This window comes from Ovis canadensis, chromosome 6, assembly GCF_042477335.2.
Source record: "Ovis canadensis isolate MfBH-ARS-UI-01 breed Bighorn chromosome 6, ARS-UI_OviCan_v2, whole genome shotgun sequence".
Taxonomy (NCBI): Eukaryota; Metazoa; Chordata; class Mammalia; order Artiodactyla; family Bovidae; genus Ovis; species Ovis canadensis.
Window position 1 is genome coordinate 75,701,038 of NC_091250.1, and position 24,123 is coordinate 75,725,160.

At 43.9% G+C, this 24,123-nt stretch overlaps 1 protein-coding gene and 1 long non-coding RNA gene across 5 annotated transcripts in view; one reads left to right on the top strand and one right to left on the bottom strand.

The window, feature by feature from the left end:
- CHRNA9 (cholinergic receptor nicotinic alpha 9 subunit) overlaps nucleotides 1-24,123 on the top strand; it is a 45,618-nt gene that overhangs the window by 17,763 nt on the left and 3,732 nt on the right. Inside the window, exons 1-5 of one of the 4 annotated variants that reach the window (XM_069593974.1) lie at nucleotides 11,370-12,627; nucleotides 12,864-13,030; nucleotides 13,353-13,498; nucleotides 14,433-14,587; nucleotides 22,035-22,567. In XM_069593974.1, the coding sequence (XP_069450075.1) occupies nucleotides 12,599-12,627; nucleotides 12,864-13,030; nucleotides 13,353-13,498; nucleotides 14,433-14,587; nucleotides 22,035-22,567 (1,030 nt within the window). In that variant the 5' untranslated portion in view covers nucleotides 11,370-12,598. Of the gene's footprint in view, nucleotides 1-11,369; nucleotides 12,628-12,863; nucleotides 13,031-13,352; nucleotides 13,499-13,917; nucleotides 13,995-14,432; nucleotides 14,588-22,034; nucleotides 22,568-24,123 lie in introns of those variants that run through there. The other 3 variants (XM_069593977.1, XM_069593975.1, XM_069593976.1) reach the window with 3 other exon arrangements.
- Nucleotides 1,872-24,123, bottom strand: part of LOC138442503 (uncharacterized) — a 33,824-nt gene continuing 11,572 nt past the window's right edge. Inside the window, exon 3 of the long non-coding RNA XR_011257749.1 lies at nucleotides 1,872-3,328. This is a non-coding gene — a long non-coding RNA (uncharacterized lncRNA). The remainder of the gene's footprint in view (nucleotides 3,329-24,123) is intronic.

The window sequence follows — 24,123 nt, forward strand, 5'->3', positions numbered from 1 at the left end:
TCACAGGCGGCCAGGCCACACCACCCTGTCTGTGCCAGGAGAGATAAGAGGGGCGCTGTGGCCTTAGCTGACGGGACTGAGGAAGCCTGGCTAGTGACCGGTGGGCTATGGTGGTTTTTGCGGGGAGTCTAGGACATGCCCAGTCTTGGCATGGGGAGATGGCAATGGTGGCCCCATTCACCAAAATCAGGAACACATGGTGGAGGTCAGGGAAGAAGAGCAGGGTAGTGGGTGAGTTAAATTTTGACCACATCTAAATCGCATGTGGGACCTCCAAGCAGAGCTGCCTAGTAAGTGGTTGGTATGTGGGAATCCGAGCTCCCGGAAGAGGCTGGTTTCTGATGGCAGAGGCTGGATCAGGCTTCTGTGTCTGCAGACATTCAATAAACATTGTTTTGAGAAGCTAATTAATGATTACAGGGCACTGGGAGAATAGAACGATGTTGCAGTGTAAATGTGGATGCTCTTACAGTAATGGACTGATGGTTGCAGAAAAGCTCAGGCTGAATAACACTAATTTTTTCCAGCTATAAATAGACCTTCTTCTGCAGTCGGGGTTTTCAATTGCACAGTGAAAAGAAACGCAGCAGTGGAAGCAAGGGAAAAGGGGAGAGACATCTTGTTTACAGGGTACAAATGGTAGCAAAGTCCAGCCACAGTGGGAAGGTAGGGGTCTGACTTGGTGCCAGAGTTTAGAGTCTAATATTCTGGGTTCAAATATTGATTTCCCAACTTACTGTTTAGATGTCTGTAATAGATTATCAGATGTGTAATAGATGTTTGATAACTACTTGTAGAGATACAGTCACAGTTTAAGCTCCTTCAAACCTCAGAAAAACCTCACCGTATGTCCTTTATTAAGCTTCCTTTGGAAACTAGTAAACTGAACACAGAGAGTTGAAGTGATTTATCCAAGGCCACTCAGCTCAAAAGCGGCATTTCCAATATTTGAAATCAGACAGTCTGGCCCAACTAGCGCCACCTGGGAAGCCCCAGAATCCTTTAAAAAAGAGGCAGTTAACTACTGTGTTATGCTGCCTTTCCATGTAAAAAAGTAAAAATAAAGGAAACATCACTTTGAGCTTTCAGTTTATCACTGCATGGATTTGGTAAAGGGCAAATCACCTAATTTACATTAAGGCCTAAATCACAGGTGGACATTTTCACTGTGTTCTCCCATAATTGATCCTTCAAGGAAGCAGTGTTCAATAATTTGTTCCAGATCTTCTTTCCACGAAAAGCTATGGGAGTTCCTATAATTGTGTGACTTTGTCTTTGCAGACCATAGCAGGCTCCCTGAGCAGCATTACCATTCAGTAAGAGATCTATTAAATGCAGTGTAATCTTACTGAGGGCTTTCCAGATGACTCTGTGGTAAAGAATCTGCCTGCTGATGCAGGAGATGCAGGAGACCCGAGTTTGATCCCTGGGTCAGGAAGATCCCCTGGAGAAGGGAATGCCAGCCCACTCCAGCACTCTTGCCTGGGAAACCCCATGGACAGAGGAGCCTGGCAGGCTATAGTCCATGGGGTTGCAAAGAGGCCAGCGTGACTGAGTGACTAAATAATAACAATTATAATGATCACGGGCTCACGAGTCAGAGAGACTCTGGTTCCATCCTGACTCTGCCTGGTTGTATTACTTAAAACTCTTTAAGCCTGCTTCCTCGTCTGTTCGTGGGATGATATTAATTAACTGCATAGGGCCGTGAGGGTTACCGACAGTGGTACAGAGTTCATGATCCAGGGTGAGAGTCATTAAGGGCGCTAAGACACAAATAGATGTGTGAAACGGGGAACATGCACTCTAGGAAAAAGGAACTGCAGAAGTCTTGCTTTGGCAGGGAACTCGGAGTGGCTGAAACACCAAGAGAATCAACAGGAGGCTGTCTTGTAAATTTATTAGGCAATTAGCATTCTATTAATTTGTCAACAATCAGCATTTCTCTCTCTATAGGACATATATAACTAATAAAGCAAAACTCATGATTTTAAGAGAATAATTTCCCTCAAACATTTGAACACTGATTGTGAGCCTAAATTAATAAGTTCTTTCATCCATTTAATTAAAATCACAACATGAGCACACTGGATTTTCATAAATGCATCAGAAATCTTAAAAAACTGACAAAATGCACGCTAAAATTGCAGTGGTTACAGAAATTAACATGTAAAATGTATTTAAAAATTGCTGCTACCATGGATTTAAGTTGGTTGTTCATCATATCCCTTGTTAGCCATATTTTAATTCTTATTTTTATTTTATACCTTCCTGGAATTTCTGTTTCTATATCAGTTTATAGCAGCAATAATCATACACGTCTCCCCCACCATGCCAAAAAATTTCAGTCCAGCCAAAATTGCAGATTTTGGATTATCACATGATTGGTTCTTGGTGAGGAAACCATACCTAGCAATTCAAACCTGCACAATTAATCTTTAGGTTGAAACTTTTAAAAACAATCAAGTCTCATTTTTGATGTCACAGAACTTTAACGTCCCTTTTGAGTTCTAATAGATTTTGAGTTTTGAAAACCAAAAGAAGCATGGGCTCTTTAAAGTGTCCACAGTCTGGTACACAGTCGGGGAAGGAGAGGATGGGATGAACTGAGAGAGTAGCATTGAAACATATATATTGCCATATGTAAAATAGCTAATGGGAAGTTTCTGTATGACACACAGAGCTCAACCTGGTGAGCTATGGCAACTCAGGGGGTGAGATGTGGTGGGGGATGGGAGGGGCATATGTATACTTAGGGCTGACTCACTTTCCTGTAAGGCAGAAGCCAACATAAAGCAATTATCCTCCAATTAAAAATAAATTTTAAAAAATGTCCCACAATTCAACCATCATAATATATTGATCTGATCTGTTACTAACTGGCAGCAACTTGCATGTGCTTGGTTAATACCTCATTATAATGGTAGTGTCATCTAGAACCTCACTACTCAAAGTGTGGCCCATGGACCAGCAGCATCAGCATCATGGGGACGAAGATTCTCACTTCAGACCAGCAGACTCACAACCTGCATCAGAATAAGACATCAATCTACCTTGTAATTTGACTGCACTTTAACACCGAGAAGCACTGATGTAAAGGATCCATCTGCTTGGGGATGACGGATCATCTGCAGCTGGCACTCCTCTTCTGTCGTGCAATTCATTTATCCTCTTGGCAGCCACTATTGCTCCCCCATCTTTTCTTAGTCTGAGATTTCATTTTAACTGCTAAGATTTTCTGCTACATTGGCCAAGAGAAGCAGGCCTGGGACTGAATCCGAGGAATCCAGTACTGGAAGGAGTAGATGAGTTCGAGTTGTCCAGAAATCTAGGAAAAAAACGAGAGTGTGACTGTCATGGAAACCCAAAGCAGAGACCTTTCAAGGTTCTCTAGTCAGGTTCTCTTATCACACTGGTGAGCACATAGTAAGTCCTCCATAAACATCAGCTGTTGTTCCTGTGATTATTAATAGTAGTAATTCAAAAAAGAAGAACAGATGCTGTGTTGAACAAGCTGGGGAAACCCAAGAAGCATCAGTACAGAGATTTCTCATAAGAGTAATATTCCTGGACCCTTTGAGAAAGGATTTATGATCCCTCCAGGGTATTGAATGAAGAAGAGCTGATCTGTAGAATAAACTCAGAAAAAAAAAAAATTAAGGTCAGAGGAAATAGTCTGTTCACTGGTGTGTTTACATTTATTTTGGGGGGCAGGATGAGCGGTGTGAAGGAAGAGGATGATAACACATCTAAGTACACTGACTTTTGCAGAATGGCACAACTTTTCCACCCCTTTGTAATCTGGACCCTGACCTTGAATACTGTTTTCAAATTTTCCTGCCCCAAAGAAATGAGATAGCTAGTCCTACAAATTCGATGAAGAGTCAGTTTCCCTGAGACCTGAGAGTGCTCTGTTAGAAATTAACCAGGGTAAGGAATGAGGACAGAATAACACAGGAACATTCCAGAAAGTATATTGATTAGGACACACTAACTCTAGTAATAATCTATTTCATAGCTTAAATCTGTTGGTAGGTTGTATTATCATAAGCATTTAGCTATTAGCCAGAAATCCTAGATAAACCGATGGATCTCTGTAGATTTTGTGTCTGATGCTGTTGCATTTCAAGCTGTGTGTGTATGTGTGTGTGTGTGTGCGCGCGCGCTCGCGCGCCATCTCCTTAAAGTTGGCTGAAAACCAGATTTCACATGTGACGTTATCTTTAATACCCTGTGTGGGGACGTGCAGGGAGTTGACAGCGACACCTGGTGGCTGATAAGGTGAAGGACCCCGGCTTTGTTAGAAAAAGGATTTGAATTGTGTCTCAAATTTGGTTTTTGATAGAGAATTCTTCATTCCAGTTCTTTTTTGTAGAATTGCAGTTACATGTTTAAAAAATATGCTTTGATTCTTTTATATTATTTTTATATCCTCCAGCCTTTCTTTCCTAAAGAAACCATCAGTCAGGTGGATTGACTAGCACCATAGCTGGGCTAGGAAAGCCAGGCAAATGCAAATTTAAGGAGGTGCCAAAAACATCAGTAATGAATATAGATCACATTCTAATGCAATTAATTTAAAAAGTCAAAATTAATTCAAAAATTCTTTATAAATAAAAATACTAAAATTTTTAATACAGGAATCAATACTACTGATTTTTCCTTTTTTATCTCAGGTTCCAATATGTCTCCAAGGGCACTGAAAAGAGCCAACAAACTCGATGGCCTAGCCCCTCATCGGCTTCACGCATGTTCAGTGAATGCACGGCAACCACCCCACCTCCACCCATGGTTTCCTTGTCCCTCCTGCGTCACTTCCCGTGTCCTCTCATTCTGGTCAAGGGTAAGGAGCCTAGGTCAAGGGCAGTGATCGAGAAGAAGAAAAAATAGAGAACAGAAAACTTAAAGGTGGCCCTGGGGGAAAAATAGAGAATGGAATCTTCCATTTTTCCTGTTTTCCTTTATAGCACCCTCTTTCCTCCATGTTCTTCCCAAACCTGCTTCTCAGGAACAGGGCCTGAGTCACTCATTCACACCTAGCTGCGCTCTGCTGAGTGGGCCTGAGGTAGAGGAGGGCATTGTTCCAGTGAGAAAGTTCCTTCTTGCTGCTTTTCTGCTTTAACACGCTTGCTTTGTTCCCCTGTGGCCAGGACCAGGGCAGGGCATGGGGGAGGGAGAGGTGAGAGTCTGGAGCCTCAGGCCATGCTGCTTCTCTAGGGTGCATGTCTGCGGGAGCTAGTCTACCTCAAGTGGCCTGGAAGGGTGGGAGTTCGGTCCCCGCGTTTCCCCATTCTTCTTCCCGAGAACTGGCAATCCGGAAGTAGCCTGGTGGGTTCACAAAAAGAGAGGGTTCCCCTCCTGCATTCTCCTCATCTGCCTTCCACCTAACTCTGCCTGGTAATCAGACTGATGGTGACTACAAATAGCAGGAAAAGATTGTGCAATTGGAACCACAGAAACTGCTGTGAAAAGAGGAAGTAAAGCCGGTGGGTTGAGAACTTACTGGGGTGAGAAAGGATCAGAAACTCAAGTACAAAGAAGAATTTCAAAAAAGCCCTGAGAAGCAAGTGACCTTGACAAGGAGGCCCAAAGAGTCTCATGGATGGGGCTGGTCAACACAGAATGAAGACAAACGCCAGAAGTAAGAGGAAGCCAAGAGGTACTCACGCTATACAACTGTGTAAGGTGTTATGGCTTTCCAGTATAATCCCCCTGGGGATTTCAGCAAGAAGCTCATGAGCCCTCTGACAAAGTACAGACATCAGAGCCGGCCCCAGTCCCCGGATCACTCACCAGGACGCATCGGATATCCTAGATCACGCATCAGCTGTTCTCCTGACCCAGAAAACTGCACATCCCCTATCACCTGCCATGGCTCCTCACGACCCTGGCTCCTCTCTCGGCAATGTCATGGGTCTCTTTTTACCAGTAGAGGTTTTGCTGACTGCTGGAGCCCATGTGATCCGCAGGGGAAACATATTGACGTTTGTCCACAGCCTGCTATACACTAAGTATGCGCTGGCGCTTTATGTGCTTTCTCTTTAACCATCACAATAAACCTTTTGAGTAAATATTATAATTATCATTTTTACAAATGACAAAGTGAGTGAAGTGAAAGTCACTCAGTGGTGTCTGACTGTTTGCGACCCCATGGACTATACAATCCATGGAATTCTCTAGGCCAGAATACTGGAGTGGGTAGCCTTTCCCTTCTCCAGAGGATCTTCCCAACCCAGGGATCGAACTCAGATCTCTGAGACTCAAAGAAATTATGTGACATGCTCATGCTCACATAAATAGTAAATGATGGTCCCAGGATTTGAACCTGGGCTGCAGGACTCCTACTCTGTCTTTATGTTCTTTCTGATGCATTAGGTCAGCAGAAACATTGGGAGATGGCTCCCCACCCTCCTCCTGCATCCAAGGCAGACACTGCTAATGATATTGGTGGTTGTTCCCTTCGATCTAGGACTATATACGAGGCACAGTCTACATATAAAGAAGTGGAAATTATGATCCATGTTATCAAGGGGTTTGCTTTGACACAGGTTAAAATATAATGCAGCTGTAGACTAGCAATATAAGGCCATAAATAACACTCCAACCTTGAGTGCTAAAGAGATTCTGACAAGCTTATGAATCATAGGAAATATATCCAGTGTCCTTTGTCTGAAAGCTGGCCTTTTCCCTGCTTTCTAATTCCTTGGATTTCCTTTCTCAGCCTAGATATTACTCATTTATTCAATCAATAGATATCTTCTCTGGGTCTAAGAGTACAGCACAGAACAAGGCCAAGTCCCTACTCTCAGGGAACTTAATTTCCTGTAGGAAGACAGACAACAAAGAAGCAAGCACACAGAGACAGGCACATACTTCAGCTAGGCATGAGTGATGAGACTGTGAAGCAGGGAAGATGGGCAGACGTGAGTGGAGTGTTGCTTTAGGTAAGGTCACCTGGGAAGGGCCTTCTGATAAGGTGGCATTCTAACTGAACCAAGAGGGAAGAGAGAGAGGGAGCCAAGAAGATATCACCAAGGGTCTTGCAGGCAGAAGGAACAGGAGGAACAAAGGCCTGTTTGTGGGATGGCCAAGACCAGCCTGGCTGGAGGGCAGTCAGTGAAGGGAGAGTGTTGGAGGTAGAAAGTCAGGGCCTTGTAGTTGCTGGGAAGGATTTGGGCTTTTACTCTGAACAAAGTGAGAATCCACTGGGGAGAGCTGAGTGGAGGGGTCACATGGTCAGACGGGCACTTTAAAATGCTCCCCTGGGGTGGGGTGCCAGCACCATGTGGACCTAAGTAGCCCCTCTGCCTGTGTTCTAGGAGGTCCTCTTTCCTTCCCTCCAGAATCCCTTTTGTTCTGATTTCACCTGCATTTCCCCAAGCCAAATGGATGTGGGCACAATGGAGGGGCAGTGGGGTCACTATCCTAGAAACAGAGGAGGGATCTGGGTTGCTACTCAGTGATGCTGCTGGAGTCCTGCCTCCAGGGTCTCTCTGTCTCCTTCCTGGGCACCCGAGAGGGTCTCACTTGTACTTCTGAAACATTCCTCTGCTGCTCGCTGCTCTCAGCTCCTAGCCTGGCTGTTGCCACAGGTTCTATCACCACTGCATATATCACCCATATCTGGGGACTCTGATTCCCTCCCAGAGGACTCTTGTGGTCACTGTGGAAGTGAGAACTGTCAAGCCTCCAGACATCAAACAGGACTGATGTGGGCTCTCCAGTTTCCATGTGTTTCTGTTCAGTGGAAAGTCTCCTTTTATGTAGGAGAGCTCCCTCTCTCTCGGAATCTGGTACAGGACCCCTGGGAGCCTGCACTGGAAGACAGGTGGGATCCAGTGGAACTGGCTGAGCTGCACTCAGTGTCAGCTCCAGACTCACCAGGCATCTACCTACAATCATGCTTGTGCCTTGTGGCTCTCCTTTCCCTTCAGGCGATGATCCATCTTCATCTGGAATGCTGATCCCTACTGCAGTTTGTTTGAGCCTGGTTAAGTGGATTTAAGGGTTTGATGACATATATTATGAGCCAGCAAACTCTGACCAGCCACCTATTTTTGTAAATAAAGTTTTATTGGAACAAAGCCATGCCCATTCATTCACATATTGCCTTTGACTGCTTTTACAACACAACAGCAGAGAGGAGTGGTTGCTAGAGAGACCATATGGCCTGCAAAGCTGAAAATATTTACTATCTGGCCCTTTATCTAAAGAGTCTGCCAACCCCAGTGAGAGAGTTAGATCTGCTAACTCTCAGAGCAGAAAAGAAGAGTAAGGGCTTCCCTGGTGGTTCAGTGGTAAAGAATCTGCCTGCTAATGCAGGGGACATAGATTCTATTCCTGGTTCAGGAATATACCACATGCCTGGGGACAACTGACCCAATGTGCCACAACTACTGAGCCAGTGCTCTAGAGCCTGGGAGCCGCAACAAGAGGAAACCCCTGCAATGAGAAGCCCAAGCACCTCAGTGAAGAGTAGCCCCTGCTTATCGAGACTAGAGAGAGCTCATGCACAGCAGCAAAGACCCAGTGCGACCAAAAATAAGATAAATAAATAAACAATGAATGAATAAATAAATCCTTGAAAAGAGATAAAAAGACTGTCACAAAATATGTAAAGATGAACTCCACGGTGGATTGACAGTAGTACTCACACTGCAATGAAAAAAGGAGGAAACAAGACCATGAAGCACTCATACTCTCCCACTCACGGTGCAGATTGCGTGTCAGATAAAATACTTATTCTCTAGTCAGGTCTGTCAAGAACTTGGAAGAGAGAGAACGAGGAAGAAGCGCAGGGGCCAGGGATAGGGGAGAGAAATGAGTAGATGATAGGTGAATTGTGGCTATAGTTTATATGTTCAGTATTGTAAAACATGCTGGGGATGCATTTTTCCCCTTTCATCATCACTTGTTTAGTACTTTTTATAGTTAAGCACTGTTATCAGGGTGTTACCAAGTCAAATTTGGGTCCTCTCACCCGACTCAAAGCAGAGCCAATCTTCTGACACCAGGTTGTGCTAAAGAAAAGGGTAGCATTCATTTCAAAGTGTCAAACAAGGAGAATGGATGGATAATGCGCGAAGACCTAAATTCCCCAGTGGCTTTCAGGGAAGGACTTTTAAAAACATCATTAGAGGTGAGAGTTCTGGGGTGTTTGAGCAGCTCATGAACATTCTTCTGATTGGCTGATGGTGAGCTAACAGTAGGAGTTCAGAAGTCAACAATATCAGCCTTCTGTCTCCAACCTCTGTGGTCAGCATGCAGTTAATGTCTTCCACCTGGTGGTGGTCTTACACCTACAAAATAACTCAAGGACATGGCTCAGGATATTATCTCTAGCCCTTGAGGAAGAACTGGAGATCCTTGATTTTGATTTAGGGCTAATATACTAATATTATATTTTGGGAACAGACAAGTCCTCTGAAATTTGTCCACAGAAGAGGATTTGGCTCATAGCAACTCTGAAATGGCCGAAACACTTTATTTTGGCAAGGAATGCTGCTTCTCAATACCTTGGCCGCCTGATGCAAAGAGCCAACTCATTGGAAAAGACCCTGATGCTGGGAAAGACTGAGGGTAAGAGAAGAGGGTGACAGAGGTTGAGATGGTTGGATGGCATCACTAAATCAATGGACATGAGTTCGAGCAAACTCAGGGAGATAGTGAAACATAGGGAAGGCTGGTGTGCTGCAGTTCATGGGGTCACAAAGAGTCAGACGTGACTTTACTAATGAATAACAACAAGCTGCTTCTCAAAAGATGCAGATATTGAAAGGATTTGTGTTCTCTAGAAATTTTCTGAATTGTAGGTCCCTGGGCAGGGCCAGAATATACTCCCTCAGATGGTGATATCACACAAACTATGGTGAAATGCTGTTCGGAATTTCTACCCATGATCCAGGAAAGGTAACTGCTGGCCTGAATATCATGAACTTCCCAATTTGAATAGTTTTGTGCTCTGTGAATTTGAATTAATATGCTAACAGATGAGACTATTCCAAAGTTAATGGACTCTCAGGAAATGGGATGTACCCTGGAGGTTCCAGATTTCTGGATGGCTGTGGTTTATTCATTGCCTGAGAGTATGTTTTAGAAAGTCAGTCTAAATTATGTCTGCTTGCTTTTTTACCCTTATTGAACTCCAAATGGTGAACTTAATGGATTACTTCTGCCACTAGTTTCTTACAAGTTATAGGACCACTATGTTAAAGACCTCTCTGTCTCTCTCTCTAATTTGGAGCTAATGGAAGCGTAGTAATTGGGTAAACGTGTATAGGTCCCGACGAAAACACCTAGTGGTTGTTTTCTTTAATTTTAAAGTTTTCTTTCTTTCTTTCTTTTTGACTGAACTGGGTCTTCTTTACTTTGCGTGGGCTTTTTCTAGTTGTGGTGAGCAGGGACGACTCTTCCTTGTAGTACACGGGCTTCTCATTGCAGTGGTTGTTTTTAGAATGAACTTAAGAGGAGTTTGCTTTCTAGTTATTAACATCTTTGCCCCCTCAAACGTATTGGCTTAATTTGGTTCATGTTAACATTGACAGATGAGCCTCAGTCAACTCAGTCGCTCAGTCGTGTCTGACTCTTTGCGACCCCATGAACTGCAGCACGCCAGGCCTCCCTGTGCATCACCAACTCCCGGAGTTTACTCAAACTCATGTCCGTTGAGTTGGTGATGCCATCCAACCATCCATCCTCTGTCGTCCCCTTCTCCTCCCGCCTTCAATCTTTCCCAGCATCAGGGTCTTTTCAAATGAGTCAGCTCTTTGCATCAGGTGGCCAAAGCATTGGAGTTTCAGCTTCAACAACAGTCTTTCCAATGAATATTCAGGACTGATTTCAGGACTCTTACCATTTTTTAAAAGAACTCCAAGTGACCAACTGAATGAACTGAGTTAATGGAAAGCAATCAGACTACCAAAGATGATTGCTTTTGAGGCGGCTTTCAAGCAGCTGGAGCAGTAGCTAACATCATGTGTGTGTTCACTGATCACTTATTCAGGGGCAGTTCCCAGTGATGGGGCATCAAAGATAGAAGATAGAGCATCTCTCCCCATAAGAAGAAGAGGCCGAGTTAGCGTGGGGAGCACAGTGAGCAGGGGTGGGTGGCCTGGATTCTGTCTCTGGCCAAGTGCTGCTGGAGGCAAGCCACTCGAATCATTAGACATCAGCTTCCTTCTGTGAAAATGAGGCACTTGACTCCATTTCAAAAGGACCTTCAGCCTCTAAGATTCCAGAGTGGATGGTTTTTTTCTAGGAGGGAGGGCTGTGCGTGGGCACCAGGAACTGTGTCATCTGATGAATGAGTCAGACTAAGGGCGTCAGAAAAGTCACATCTTCACAATCAACACAAGGGCACAGGCAATTAAGAAACACACTTAGCTGACGGCTTGAGTGTCTGTTCCATTTGGAGGATATATTCCTGAAGAGGGACAGGGTGACTCATCAGATGGCTGTAACCTGATGAAGTAGAGCTATCCAATTTCCTTGCTCTGATTCCAGGCAACCGAACGATCTTAATTTAGTTTTCCAAGGCAGTTTCCCCAGGCAAGAGAAGGGACAGACTATGACAATTGGAAACTGACATTCTTTTGTGTGAGCAGAATTAGATCACATAAGAGAAATGACTGAGTATATAAAGCAGCATTCAAATGCAAAGCACCATTAGTTATGAATCATTCTTATACATTCTTAGCATTTGAACTTTTTTTTTTAAGTGCTAGTAAACCATGGATGACTTGGTAAATGCAGAAATTCTGTATCTCCAAAGCTGATCAGAGGCGAAAATTAGTAATATTTACATGAAAGTTAAAGTCGCTCAGTTGTGTCCAACTCTTAGCGCTTTACAATTTACAAACGGTTTCTACATACAATACCCCAGTAACTCTGGGAGACAGGGATTATTTTCCCTATCTCTAGTTCAGGAAAGCTGTGTATAATGAGGACGATTTGGACTAGCAGTCAAACCTAGGTCGTCTACTGCTGCTGCTCCTGCTAAGTCACTTCAGTCGTGTCCGACTCTGTGCGACCCCATAGATGGCACCTCACCAGGCTCCCCGTCTCTGGGATTCTCCAGGCAAGAACACTGGAGTGGGTTGCCATTTCCTTCTCCAATGCATGAAAGTGAAAAGTGAAAATGAAGTCGCTCAGTTGTGTCCAACTCCTAGCGACCCCATGGACTGCAGCCCACCAGGCTCCTCCGTCCACGGGATTTTCCAGGCGAGACTACTGGAGTAGGTTGCCATTGCCTTCTCCGCGTGTACTGCTAGCCCAAATCAAAGGGCTGCTGCAGCTTCCGAAGTAAGCGAACGCTCTGTTCCCACCCACTGGTGCCCGCCACCCACCTACACGCGCGCATGCGCACATGCAGACTCACGCACCGAGGACTAAGTCCATGCTCAGTGGGACAACTGAAGGAGTGGTGAGCAGCAGGGGCAGAGAGGAAACCCCAAAGATCACGGAACTGCTTCTCTTTCCCTCTTCAAAAGGCACTCAAAGCGCTGAGGGCCTTTCTGGATGGGCTACCCCTTGGATGCATCAGTTCAGCTTCTCTTAGACCCTGAACTCAGACTGAATCTACTCACTGCAGGTGTAGGAAATGCCTGGTCTGCATAGGTGGAATCTCAGGTGTGTTGGGCTCCCACCTCTCTTCCCTTGAAAGATTGGTCTGGATATTCCTAGTGAATGTAGCTGGGGATTCTCAACTGGGGCAACTCCCCCAGGGCAGCACTGCCTGACCTAACCCACCTGGGGCTCCTGGCATCTTACCTGCTGGAGCTGCTAGTCTCAGATTACTGATGGGGAGGGGACCTGGCAAGCTTGCTCTGTGCCTGGCAAGCCTGAGCTCCCCATCTGCTGTGCAGAGACAGAGACAGAGTGGCAGCTGTGTGCCCGGACCCTTCCCATTGCTGGAGAAGCAGAAGACTGCAGCGCCTAGCCAGGGACTTACAGAGACTCAGGGGAAAGATGAACTGGCCTCATTCCTGCATCTCCTTTTGCTGGATTTACTTTGCTGCCTCCAGACTGAGAGGTAAGAGGCTGGTGGGTGTGCAACTGTCTTAGCCCAGGGATCACTTCTTTGGTGGAATGTTGGGTGGGCCAGGAAAAGAACAGATGCTCTAACTGTAAGGAAGTATTTCAGCTTCTTACAGTCTCATGCTGACCCTGTAGGTCTGCCAGAGAAATAACTCCACTTGACCCAGAGCTTGTTCCTAGCTGATGGTAGGTAGGTAGGTAGATAGGTAGGATGGTAGGTAGGGATAATAGAACCAATGCTAGTCCTTGGTCTGTTGCTCTTTGCCTTGAAATACTCATAACACTGAAGCTTGATCCAGATCCTGCTTTTTGAGCAGCTGTAGAACCAGCAGATGGAAAATATGCTCAGAAGTTGTTCAATGACCTTTTTGAAGACTACTCTAATGCTCTTCGTCCAGTAGAGGATACAGATGAAGTTCTGAACGTCACACTCCAGATTACACTTTCTCAGATTAAGGATATGGTGAGTAACATAGTGTTGACTCTTCTGAATGGTTAGAATGAAACTAACAGTGCTTTCTAAAGGGAATGCCTTACCTGGGAATTTGAGAGAAAATGAGAACAGACAGCTCTGTGTGCAAGCTGGAGGGAGAAGGGAATAGAAGGGAATAGAAGCGAATTCCAGGGGAGGAACACTTTCTACAAAATTAATTGCACTAAATTACCCGAGTCTTTCCATGAACATTAACAGTCTTAGAACATCTCAAGAAAGTTGGTTACACATTACATGTTCCATTTCTATGACATGTGCAAAGTCAGCAAAACCATAAAGACAGAAAGAGGAGTTAGGTTGCCAGGAGCTGTGAGAATGATGGGGAAATAGTGATTGCCTGCTTGATTGTCATATGATTTCTCTTTTGGGATGACAAAATGTTCTGGAAGCAGAGAATGGGGATGGTTGCATGACATTGTGAATAAACTGGAAACCGCTGAATTGCACACTTTAAATGGTTAAAGTGGTGAGTTTCATGCAATATGAATTTTATCTTAATTTTTAAAAGATGTTTTAAGATGACATACATTAATGCTCATATGTGTTTAGTTACACAGTTATGAAACTTCAAAATCTTTTTTTCTATACATTGTTGATGTTTGCTGACTTTTTCATTCAAAAAAAAATCATACATCAGTTGATCAATTTTCGGAGAAATTTGAGCAGTTGACCTATACATCTGATGATTTAAATATTTGTCCACTTGATGCTCCAAACACTAATCAAGCAGGAAAAATATGACCTTGGCAATCAATCAAGGAGATAGACTCAAAAAAACTCTTGCTTACTTATTGGAAATAGATTAGTGTTCTTGGAATTCCTGTTTTGAAGACAGGTGTTTTACAGACAAAGTGTGTTTGATTGAGGTGTCTACTGGACAGTTATATCTGGGTTAATTTTGCAGGATGAGAGAAACCAAATTCTGACTGCCTATTTGTGGATCCGCCAAATCTGGCATGATGCATATCTCACGTGGGATCGAGACCAATATGATGGACTGGACTCCATCAGGATCCCCAGCGACCTGGTGTGGAGACCGGATATTGTCCTATATAACAAGTAAGTGCAAGTCAGTAGCTTCTCAGGAATGAACTTGTTGATTAGACAGAATGTAAACATAACATTTTTATGAGCCACTCCCTGGTGGCTCAGTTGGTAAGGAATCCAAGTGTAATGCAGCAGACCCAGGTTTAATCCCTGGATAGGGAAGATCCCCTGGAGAAGGAAATGGCAATCCACTCCAGTATTCTTGCCTGGAAGATCCCATGGACCGAGGAGCCTGGCAGGCTACAGTCCCTGGGGTCACAAAGAGTCTGACATGATTTAGCAAGTAAACCACCATCAACCACCACCACCGCCACCACCAAACATAATGGAAGAGGGAAGTTTGAAACATGCATGAAGTTAAGTCAATTCATGTTCCTAGATCCTGAACTGATAGTTATAAAACCTCAGATAATAAAATAATAATGGTCATAAAAATCTTAGAGCTACATTCTCCCTTTCAGGTGAGAAACTGTATTGGAAGTCATGTTAGTTTTCTAGGGCTACTGTGACAAAGTACTACAAACTGAGTGGCTTAAACCACAGGAACTATTGTCTTGCAGTTCTGGAGGCTAGAAGTATAAGATAAAGGTACTGGCAAGGTTAGTTCCTTCTAAGGCGGTGAGGGATCAATCAATGTCTCTGCCCTAGATTCTTGGGTGGTTGCTGGCAATCTTTGGTCTCTTGACTTATACAAGCATCACTCCAATCTCTGCCTTCTTCTTCACATGGCATCGTGTTCCCTGTGTGTTGTCTGTGTCCATATCTCCCCTTGCATTGACGACACCAGTCATATTGCATTAGACGCCCACCCTACACCAATATGACCTCGTCTTTTTTTAAAAATTAAAGATAAGTTTATTGCTTTTCTTAACACAAAAAATTTACAGATTTACTGTTTAAAAAAGATAAAGTTGTCTAAATTACCCTGATAGCTCAGTTGGTAAACAATCCGCCTGCAATGCAGGAGACCCTGGTTCGATTCCTGGGTTGGGAAGATCCCCTGGAGAAGGGATAAGCTACCCACTCCAGTATTCTGGCCTAGAGAATTCCATGAACTGTATAGTTCATGGGGTCGCAAAGAGTCAGACATGACTGAGCAACTTTCAGTTCAGTTTCAAGACAGAAGTAAAAATTACTCATAATCTCAAGAATATGATCTCTTCTTTTAAATACATTTAACTACTAATTACAGCTGTAATGACTCTGTTCCAAATAAGGTTGTATTCTGAAGTGCCAGGGGCTAGGGTTCAACACATGAACTTTTTGCAGATGCAATTCAGCCCATAACAGTGGTGCTTCCTTGTCTGTGATCATGTATGGAAAATACATGATACTGTTAAGATTAAGGGGCTTCCCAGGCAGTGCAGTAGTAAATCTGCCTGCCAATGCAGGAGATGCAAGAGACAAGGGTTCAATTCCTGGGTTGGGAAGTTCCTCTAGAGTAGGAAATGGCAATCCCCTCCGGTATTCTTGCCTGGAAAATTCCACGGACAGAGGAGCCTGGCAGGCTACAGTCCACAGGGTCACAAAGAGTCAGGCACAACTGAGCGACTGAGTACATTAAGATTTAATCAGAAGGAACCAGCTAAAAGCTGGCCCATGGATTTTGGACTTTGTATAGAGTGGAAGATGAACTGAATCATGAGATCCAGGTGGCCTTTTCCTGGTCTAAGAGCAAGGGGTTTTAGTGAGTGGGCAGGTAAGGCTTAAGTTTCTAAAATTGTAAAGTGTGCATGAATCACCTGAGGAGCCTGCTGAAATACAGATTCTTACTCAGTAGGTCTGGGGTAGAGCTGGTCGTTCTGCATTTCTCTGAGCTCCAGATGGTAGTGCTGCTGGTCCATGGCCCACACTTTGAGAATGAACCAGATCACTCCGTCACAGCTCAGGCTCAGCTGCTCCACCTGTTGTCAAAAGGGCTCTCTCCCTTTTTATTCTGGAACTCAAGTCTCTCAGAGTTAGGAAAAGTCCTCTTTGAGCAGAGTGAGATGAATGAGGAGCAACTTGGAGAGGGGGACTCTCCGAGGGAACTCACTCTTCTACTGGGCGTGAGTTTCCCTTCAGGATGCCACACTGGTTGGTTGCAGCCTGAATTTTAGTTTCAGTCCCTACTCAGCTTGTCCAAGGGTCACAACTTTGTGAATCATACCTCTGACCCTGTTGACTATTCCCCACTCTGAGTGGCCAGAGGTATCTTCCGTATGCACCTTGCTAAGTCCAAGTGCTAAGCCTCTTTCAGTCATGTCTGACTCTTTGCGACCCCATGGGCTGTAGCCCACCAGGTTCCTCTGTCCATGGGATTCTCCAGGCAAGAATATGGGACTGGGCTGCCATTTCCTTCCCCAAGTACTGGTGCCTTATTACCACGGTTCCCACCCTGCGCACCCCCCTCACAGCACACACGCGCATTCACATACATAGAAGGCAAGAGAATGGGCCAGGATGTCCATCACCTCCTCCTGGAGAATAAGCAGAGGACATGCTTTACATAGAACACTTACAGCACTCTGTAAGTTCCGAATTCTCCCTGAAAAAAACAGAATGCTGGTTCTCCTTTTCCTCTTGCTTTGATTGACTGAAGCAGTGACCAGCTCTTATTGAAAGTCTTCTCTGTGAGTGGGAATGGTGACTTAAGTTAAGTCTGCCCCAGATCTCCTTTATCAGAGAAGCCAGTTAATCACTCGTGAGCTCACACGGACCTGTGGTGGCTTTGGTAAATTTTGACCCCATTCTCCATCCTTCCCCTCCCTGCCCAGATCACTGGCCTCCTTGAGATGTGTGAGTCTGGTCCCCACACTTTTCCACACAGACCTTTCCCGCTATACTGATTCATCAATTCTTTTCTGTTCGTCTGGGTTAACTCTTTAGTCTTCTTTGCTCTCCTCTTATGGACAGTTCTGTTTTGAATCCTGTTTTCTCCTGTGTATTCTTCTTCTCAGTAACATCAGAGTTTTGCTATCAATATTTAGAGGAAACCCTAAATGTAGCTGTGATTGGATGTCATTTGCATCCCTTTGATCAGCTGAAATGAGAATAGAAGAGAGTTAGAGTATCAGGCAAAGGAGGGACCCCAGTGATAGCTGTTGCCCTTACCCTGGTCCTTCTAGCTGAATTCCTGGACCTGTAGAATCTTCTGATCTCAGATATAATATCAGTACTTCTCAGAAACCAGTACCAACGCTTGTAGACCCCAGAATGGGCTTCCTGAGTGGTGGTAGGGAGAATAAAGAGGGATGTAAGGCAGGTGATCCAGTTGTGTGTGATAAACATAGTTTGGGCAGGAAAATGCTGAACATCTAGAGTCACCATTGGTACCTGAGTCCATGGGTTAGATTATCTGGGGTGAGTGAGCAGGATGGCGATGTGCCTGGAAGCTATTTCATGTGAGGAGCAGTTGAATTGATTGATGCTTAGTTAGAAAGACAGAGGTCCTTAGGAAGACTTGATGGCTATCATAGGCAATCAGAGAGAAAATAAGGTGGAGGGAAAAGAGGAAATTCCTCCAGAGGACAAAACCCAAAACAACAAGTAGAAGTTAAAGGGTTTTTAGATTGCATTTTAATTCAATTAAAAGAAAAACTAATAATTTGAATAATGAGTTTTCCTAAGAGGTAGTGAGCTCTATAACAATATAATGACTCAAACAGATATTGGCTATTAGCAGTTCGGTAAAGGAATAAATAAATTGAGGCTCGAAGTTCTGGTGGGGTTGTTTAGTATAGGTCTGTGGGCAATATAATGGTTGGTGTAAGAGACTGCAAGGATTCCTGACATTTTTAAATTAGGTAAAGAGTGGATTACAGAAATTTCAGATGTGTGTTTATTATGAGATAGTTTTAATGGTTGGATTTTAATGAACAGGTTTAGCACTTGGATTTTAGACCTAATGAGAAATTAGGTACCCTGCTGAAATCAGAAGATTTGTCTATAATTTAGCTTTAAGTTCTGCTTACGTAGCTTAGATGAAAGAAAGCGTAGGAAAACTTTCAGATGAGATTGGATATACATATGTCAGATTTGTTCAAATTTTACATTTTAAATGTATGCAGTTTATTGTATGTCAATCAATAAAACTCTTTAAAAAGAAAAGAAAGATGAGATTGGTAGTCAAGGAGGGAGAAGAGGAACAGGTTTGGAGAAAAAGGTGTGGATTTATTGTGAGACCTGTTCACTTTGGGAGACCAAAGGAACTTTCACATGGAGACGGCCAACAAAGAGATTGCAAAGCAAGTTTAAAGCCTGGAAAGAAGGTCAGGGATAGAGCTGTCAAAAGCCCTTTAAGCCCTTATAGAACTGCTCAAGAAGATTTGGAAGCATTGGTGGGCCATAGGAAACCATTGCAAGTGCTGAGCTGTAAAATAATGTGATCAGAGAAACCAGGGAAATAAAACAAAGTACTGGTCATGAAGCAATTAATAGTAATGTCTTCAAACTCCTCCTGAGTAGCTGGGGTGATGTTTTCAGACAGTGGGCTCCTTTGCTTCTGGGTGGGTTGGCCCAATGAGAAACATTGTGAGCAGCTGGAGGGAGAAAAGTAAGGTTGGGGCATGTATTCCCTTGCTCCCTTCCTAGAGTTATTATCTTTGGCTGGCTGTGTCCTTTGACAGAAGGCATGTCTCCTATTGGAGAAGGAAATGGCAACCCACTCCAGTATTCTTGCCTAGAGAATCCCAAGGACAGAGGAGCCTGGTGGGCTGCTGTCCATAGAGTTGCACAGAGTCGGACACGACTGAAGCGACTTAGCATGCATACATGCATTAGAGAAGGAAATGGCAACCCACTCCAGTATTCTTGCCTGGAGAATCCCAGGGACAGAGGAGCCTGGTGGGCTGCTGTCTATGGGGTAGCACAGAGTCAGATGTGACTGACGTGACTTAGTAGCAGCAGCAGCGGCGGCAAGTCTCTTATCGTGCTGACCCTCTTCTGCCGCTTTTCCCTCCAGGTACTGGTAATTGCACCTTCCCTTCATTTCTTCAGGCCCAGGAATGGTAATAACTGTGGTGTTACTAGTCCCAGAGTGGTTGCCCTATACTTATCTTAGTACAGTCCTTTTATTAAATCCTCCTCAAGCTATCTAATTTGAATGTGCCATCCATTTCCTGCAAGGACTATGACTAATAGAATCATTCTAGCTCCAGATATATTCTCTCTGACTCCCAGATCTCTTATACCAGGTAGGATAGGTGAGTGATGCTCCAGTTCTCAACATTTGGATAGCTAATTATATATACTTTTTATTTTTACAGAGGGTAGGTTCTGTCATTTTCAAAAACGCCATTTTGTTGTCTTCACAAGACCCACATTAAAGATCCCCTCTTTAGACTTCCATTAAAAATTGAGCACCACAATTCAGCTGCAATGCTTTGATTAGAGTGGACACAATCAGACCATTGCCTTGTGGTACCTAAAGGTTAATAAGTAGGAAAAAACTTGTAAAACATGTCAGTTCTTAGATCTAATACATCATCTTCTAGCAATTTAACCTAAGGAAAGAGTCAGTGGATAAATGCAACAGTTTGATGACAGGGATGTTCACTGTTGCATTGTTTGTAAATGTAAAAAATAGAAACAACCATAATGCTGAGCATCAGTGAGCTGGTTAAATTACTGCGGCACATCTCTAAAAAGGAGTATAATTGCATATAATTTAGCTATGAAAATAATGTTGCAGAAGATTATGGACAAATGACCACCTACATTTAAAAACTGTCTCAGTCTTGTTTTTGGTAAACTAACTTTTTTGTTTCAAGATAATTTTATAGAAAAGTTGGAAAGATGGCACAGAGTTCCTGTATACTTTTCACGCAGTTTTCCTTAACATCATGTCTTACATAACCATAGTACATATACCAAAACTAATATAATACTATTAGTGTTGCTAGTGGTAAAGAATCTGCCTGTCAATGCAGGAGACAGAAGAGACGCAGGTTTGATCTCTGGGTCAGGAAGATCCCCTGTTGTAAGAAATGGCAACCCACTCCAGTATTCTTGACTGGAGAATTCCATGGGCAGAGGAGCCTGGTTGATTACAGTCCACGGGGCCGCAAAGAGTCAGAACGACTGAGCACACAACTAATCTACAGGCTTTATCTGGACTTCACCAGCTTTTCCACTAATGTCCTGTTTTCTGTTATAGGATCTAATCCAGCATATCACATTACATTTAGCCATAATATAGTTTATAGGGAAAAAATTGTAAGGAACACTGAGAAAAATATGCATTAAATATTAACAGAAATGGATCAGTTAAGGCTGAAAGCATTGAAAACTGACTTTGTCTACCTTGTCAAAAAAGGAATTTGTAGGAAGGATATGCTACAGCTCACTGAATTAAAGGAGAAAAATCATTGATAAGGCCTTGGAAAGGACAGACTAGGACTACTCCATAGTTCAAGACAAGGGGCTATTGAATTTTTAAAAAATTTTTAAATAATTGATTTTTCTAGGAATCTATTATCAGATTGACTCTTTTTTGGTCTTTGGGTCACTCTGCTTAATATTTAAACCCCAGGGAGTATGAATCAGTTGGACCTAGCTCAGGTCACAAGCCAGCCCCTGGCCAGGGGAGCCTAGGGTACCTTGATCATCATTTCATCTGCCTTACAATGGTGGTGGAAAAGTCATTCCCCAAAGCGAAATAGAAATTTTGTACCCCCAAAATGCCAGCCATAAATGTTGATAAAGCAAAACCAAGATATATCTAGAATTATTATCTTTTAATTATAGATGAATAATTTTTTCCTCTGTGTTTTTCAGATGTTCTACAATAAACATGTAAAATTCTTCCAACAGCAACAAAGAGCTACCTTAATATTCTTGTGCCCAAAGTTAACAAAATCATTTAAGCAGAGCCTCTCTGTCAGATTTTAGCCTCATTTACTTTTTGTCTGGGTGTTTGAATCATTATACCTGGACCAAGAGAATGGCATTGGGAACGGAGAGGAAGGGATAACAGGCAGAGAGGCTTATTTGTTTAACTTTGGTTGCCCTGGGCTGCACGTGGGCTCTCTTAGTTGCGGTGAGCGGGGTCTACTCCTCGTTGAGGTGCACTCACTGCAGTGGCGGCTTCTGTTGTGGAGCACAGGCTCCGTGTGCACAGGCTCAGAGGTTGTGGTGCATGGGCTTAGTTGCCTCAGAGCATGTGGGATCTTCCCAGTCCAGGGATTGAAACGTGTCCCCTGCATTTGCAGGTGGATTCTTAACCACTGGACCACTAAGAAAGTCTGGCGGAGATGCTTTAAAGGAAGAATCCAAGAGAACTTGGCCCTAACTAGTTATAGGAGGTAGAGAAGAAGGGCAAATTAGAGTTGATTTTGGACTTTCAAGCCAGTGTAACAAGAATGGTGGTCCATTGCCAAAGACACTGAAGTGATGGGAAAAGGGCAGTGAGCTGTCTGGGTTAAGGAACTTGGTGAGTTGTCCTGGTAAGCAGCTCTCATTTTCCTCCTCTGACCTCCAGGGCTGACGATGAATCTTCTGAGCCCGTGAACACCAATGTGGTCCTGCGGTATGACGGGCTGATCACCTGGGATGCACCAGCCATCACCAAAAGCTCCTGTGTGGTGGACGTCACCTACTTCCCCTTTGATAATCAGCAGTGCAACCTGACCTTTGGCTCCTGGACCTACAATGGCAATCAGGTGGACATATTCAATGCCCTGGACAGTGGAGACCTCTCCGACTTCATTGAAGACGTGGAGTGGGAGGTGCACGGCATGCCTGCTGTGAAGAACGTGATCTCCTACGGCTGCTGCTCTGAGCCTTACCCGGATGTGACGTTCACTCTCCTTCTGAAGAGGAGATCCTCCTTCTACATCGTCAACCTCCTCATCCCCTGCGTCCTCATATCTTTTCTGGCTCCCCTGAGTTTCTATCTCCCAGCAGCCTCTGGGGAAAAGGTCTCCCTGGGAGTAACCATACTGTTGGCCATGACTGTATTTCAGCTCATGGTGGCAGAGATCATGCCAGCCTCAGAAAACGTCCCTCTGATCGGTGAGTTAAAATCTCTTACACTTTTGAGTCAGCTTTCTGGTGACTGCAGTTGTATCTGTGCCTTTAAATTCATAACAATTAAGTCAACTACAAACTCAACACAGGCTCATTTAGTGTCTTCAGTTGGCATCTCTGAATAGTGATGTGGCTGTTCAAGACAAAGCTGGGCTTGAGGTCTCCAGGTTTACCCAAAAGAGGAATGAGAGCCGTGTTGTTTAGAGCAGTGGTTCTTGAAGTATGGTCCCTGGACCCACAGCATCAGCCTCAATTTGGATATACAAATCCTCAGGGCCCACTCTAGACCTGCTGACTAGGGTCAGGGTAAAGCCTGCAAACTGTTTTCACAAGCTTTCTGGGTGATTCTGATGAGCTTTTCATTCAAGTCAAAAAACCACTGGCTTTTAGGCTAAGGCCCTGATTTTGAAGTCAAAGAAATCTGCATTTGAACTCTGACTTTGCCATTCCTTCCTTGATCAACCTTAAGCAATTTACTTAATCTTTGAGTTTCTACGTCATCATCTTCAAAATTTGTGTAATTGCTACCTCACTGTGCCATTGCTTAGCACAGAGCCTGGCTTATGGTGAGGACTGAGCAAACAATGACTGTTAGTATCTTATCATATCACAAGTGGTTTCTTCTTGGGAAAAATGGTAAACATGATGGGAATGATGAGCTAGATTTTTAAGCCTACCATCTACCCTTGATAGAATAATTCTCAACCTTTATTGAGTATAATAGGTGTGAGGGAGACTGTTATAAGTACAGGTAACTGGTGGTCCAGTTGTTAAGACTCTGTGCTCTACTGCAGGGGTGCGGGTTCAATCCCTGGTCAGGAAAGTTCCACATGCCATGAAGTTCAGCCAAAGGAAAGAAAAAGAAAAAAATACAGGTTCTCACAGCAAAAGAGGTTTTTAAAAAAGCAGTCTTGGACAAGATTTGGGAATCTGAGGTGATTCTAAAGTAGATCACATTTTCAAACATCTGCAATAATGAAATGTTCCTCCAAGGGTAGACTGTGGCTGCCATCACTGCCTTCCTTTTCCTTTACCTCTCTTGTTGTGAGATCCCTCCTAATACCTTTAATACCTACTTCCTGCCACCAAGGATAACACCCAGATCCACCACCTCTGCCTCAATGACTTATGTTGTAATAGATGCTTTCAGGAGAAGGCGGTGGCACCCCACTCCAGTACTCTTGCCTGGAAAATCCCATGGATGGAGGAGCCTGGTAGGCTGCAGTCCATGGGGTCGCCAAGGGTTGGGCACAACTAAGCGACTTCACTTTCCCTTTTCACTTTCATGCATTGGAGAAGGAAATGGCAACCCACTCCAGTGTTCTTGCCTGGAGAATCCCAGGGACGGTGGAGGCTGGTGGGCTGCCGTCTATGGGGTTGCACAGAGTCGGACACAACTGAAGTGACTTAGCAGCAGTAGCAGCAGCAGCAGATGCTTTCAAGAATCAGAAGCTAGATCTAGGTTTTAGTTCTGTAAAGCAATCAGTAGGAGGAAATTTCAGAACACCAAGAGACTTAGTGACCAATATAAAAGAAATATT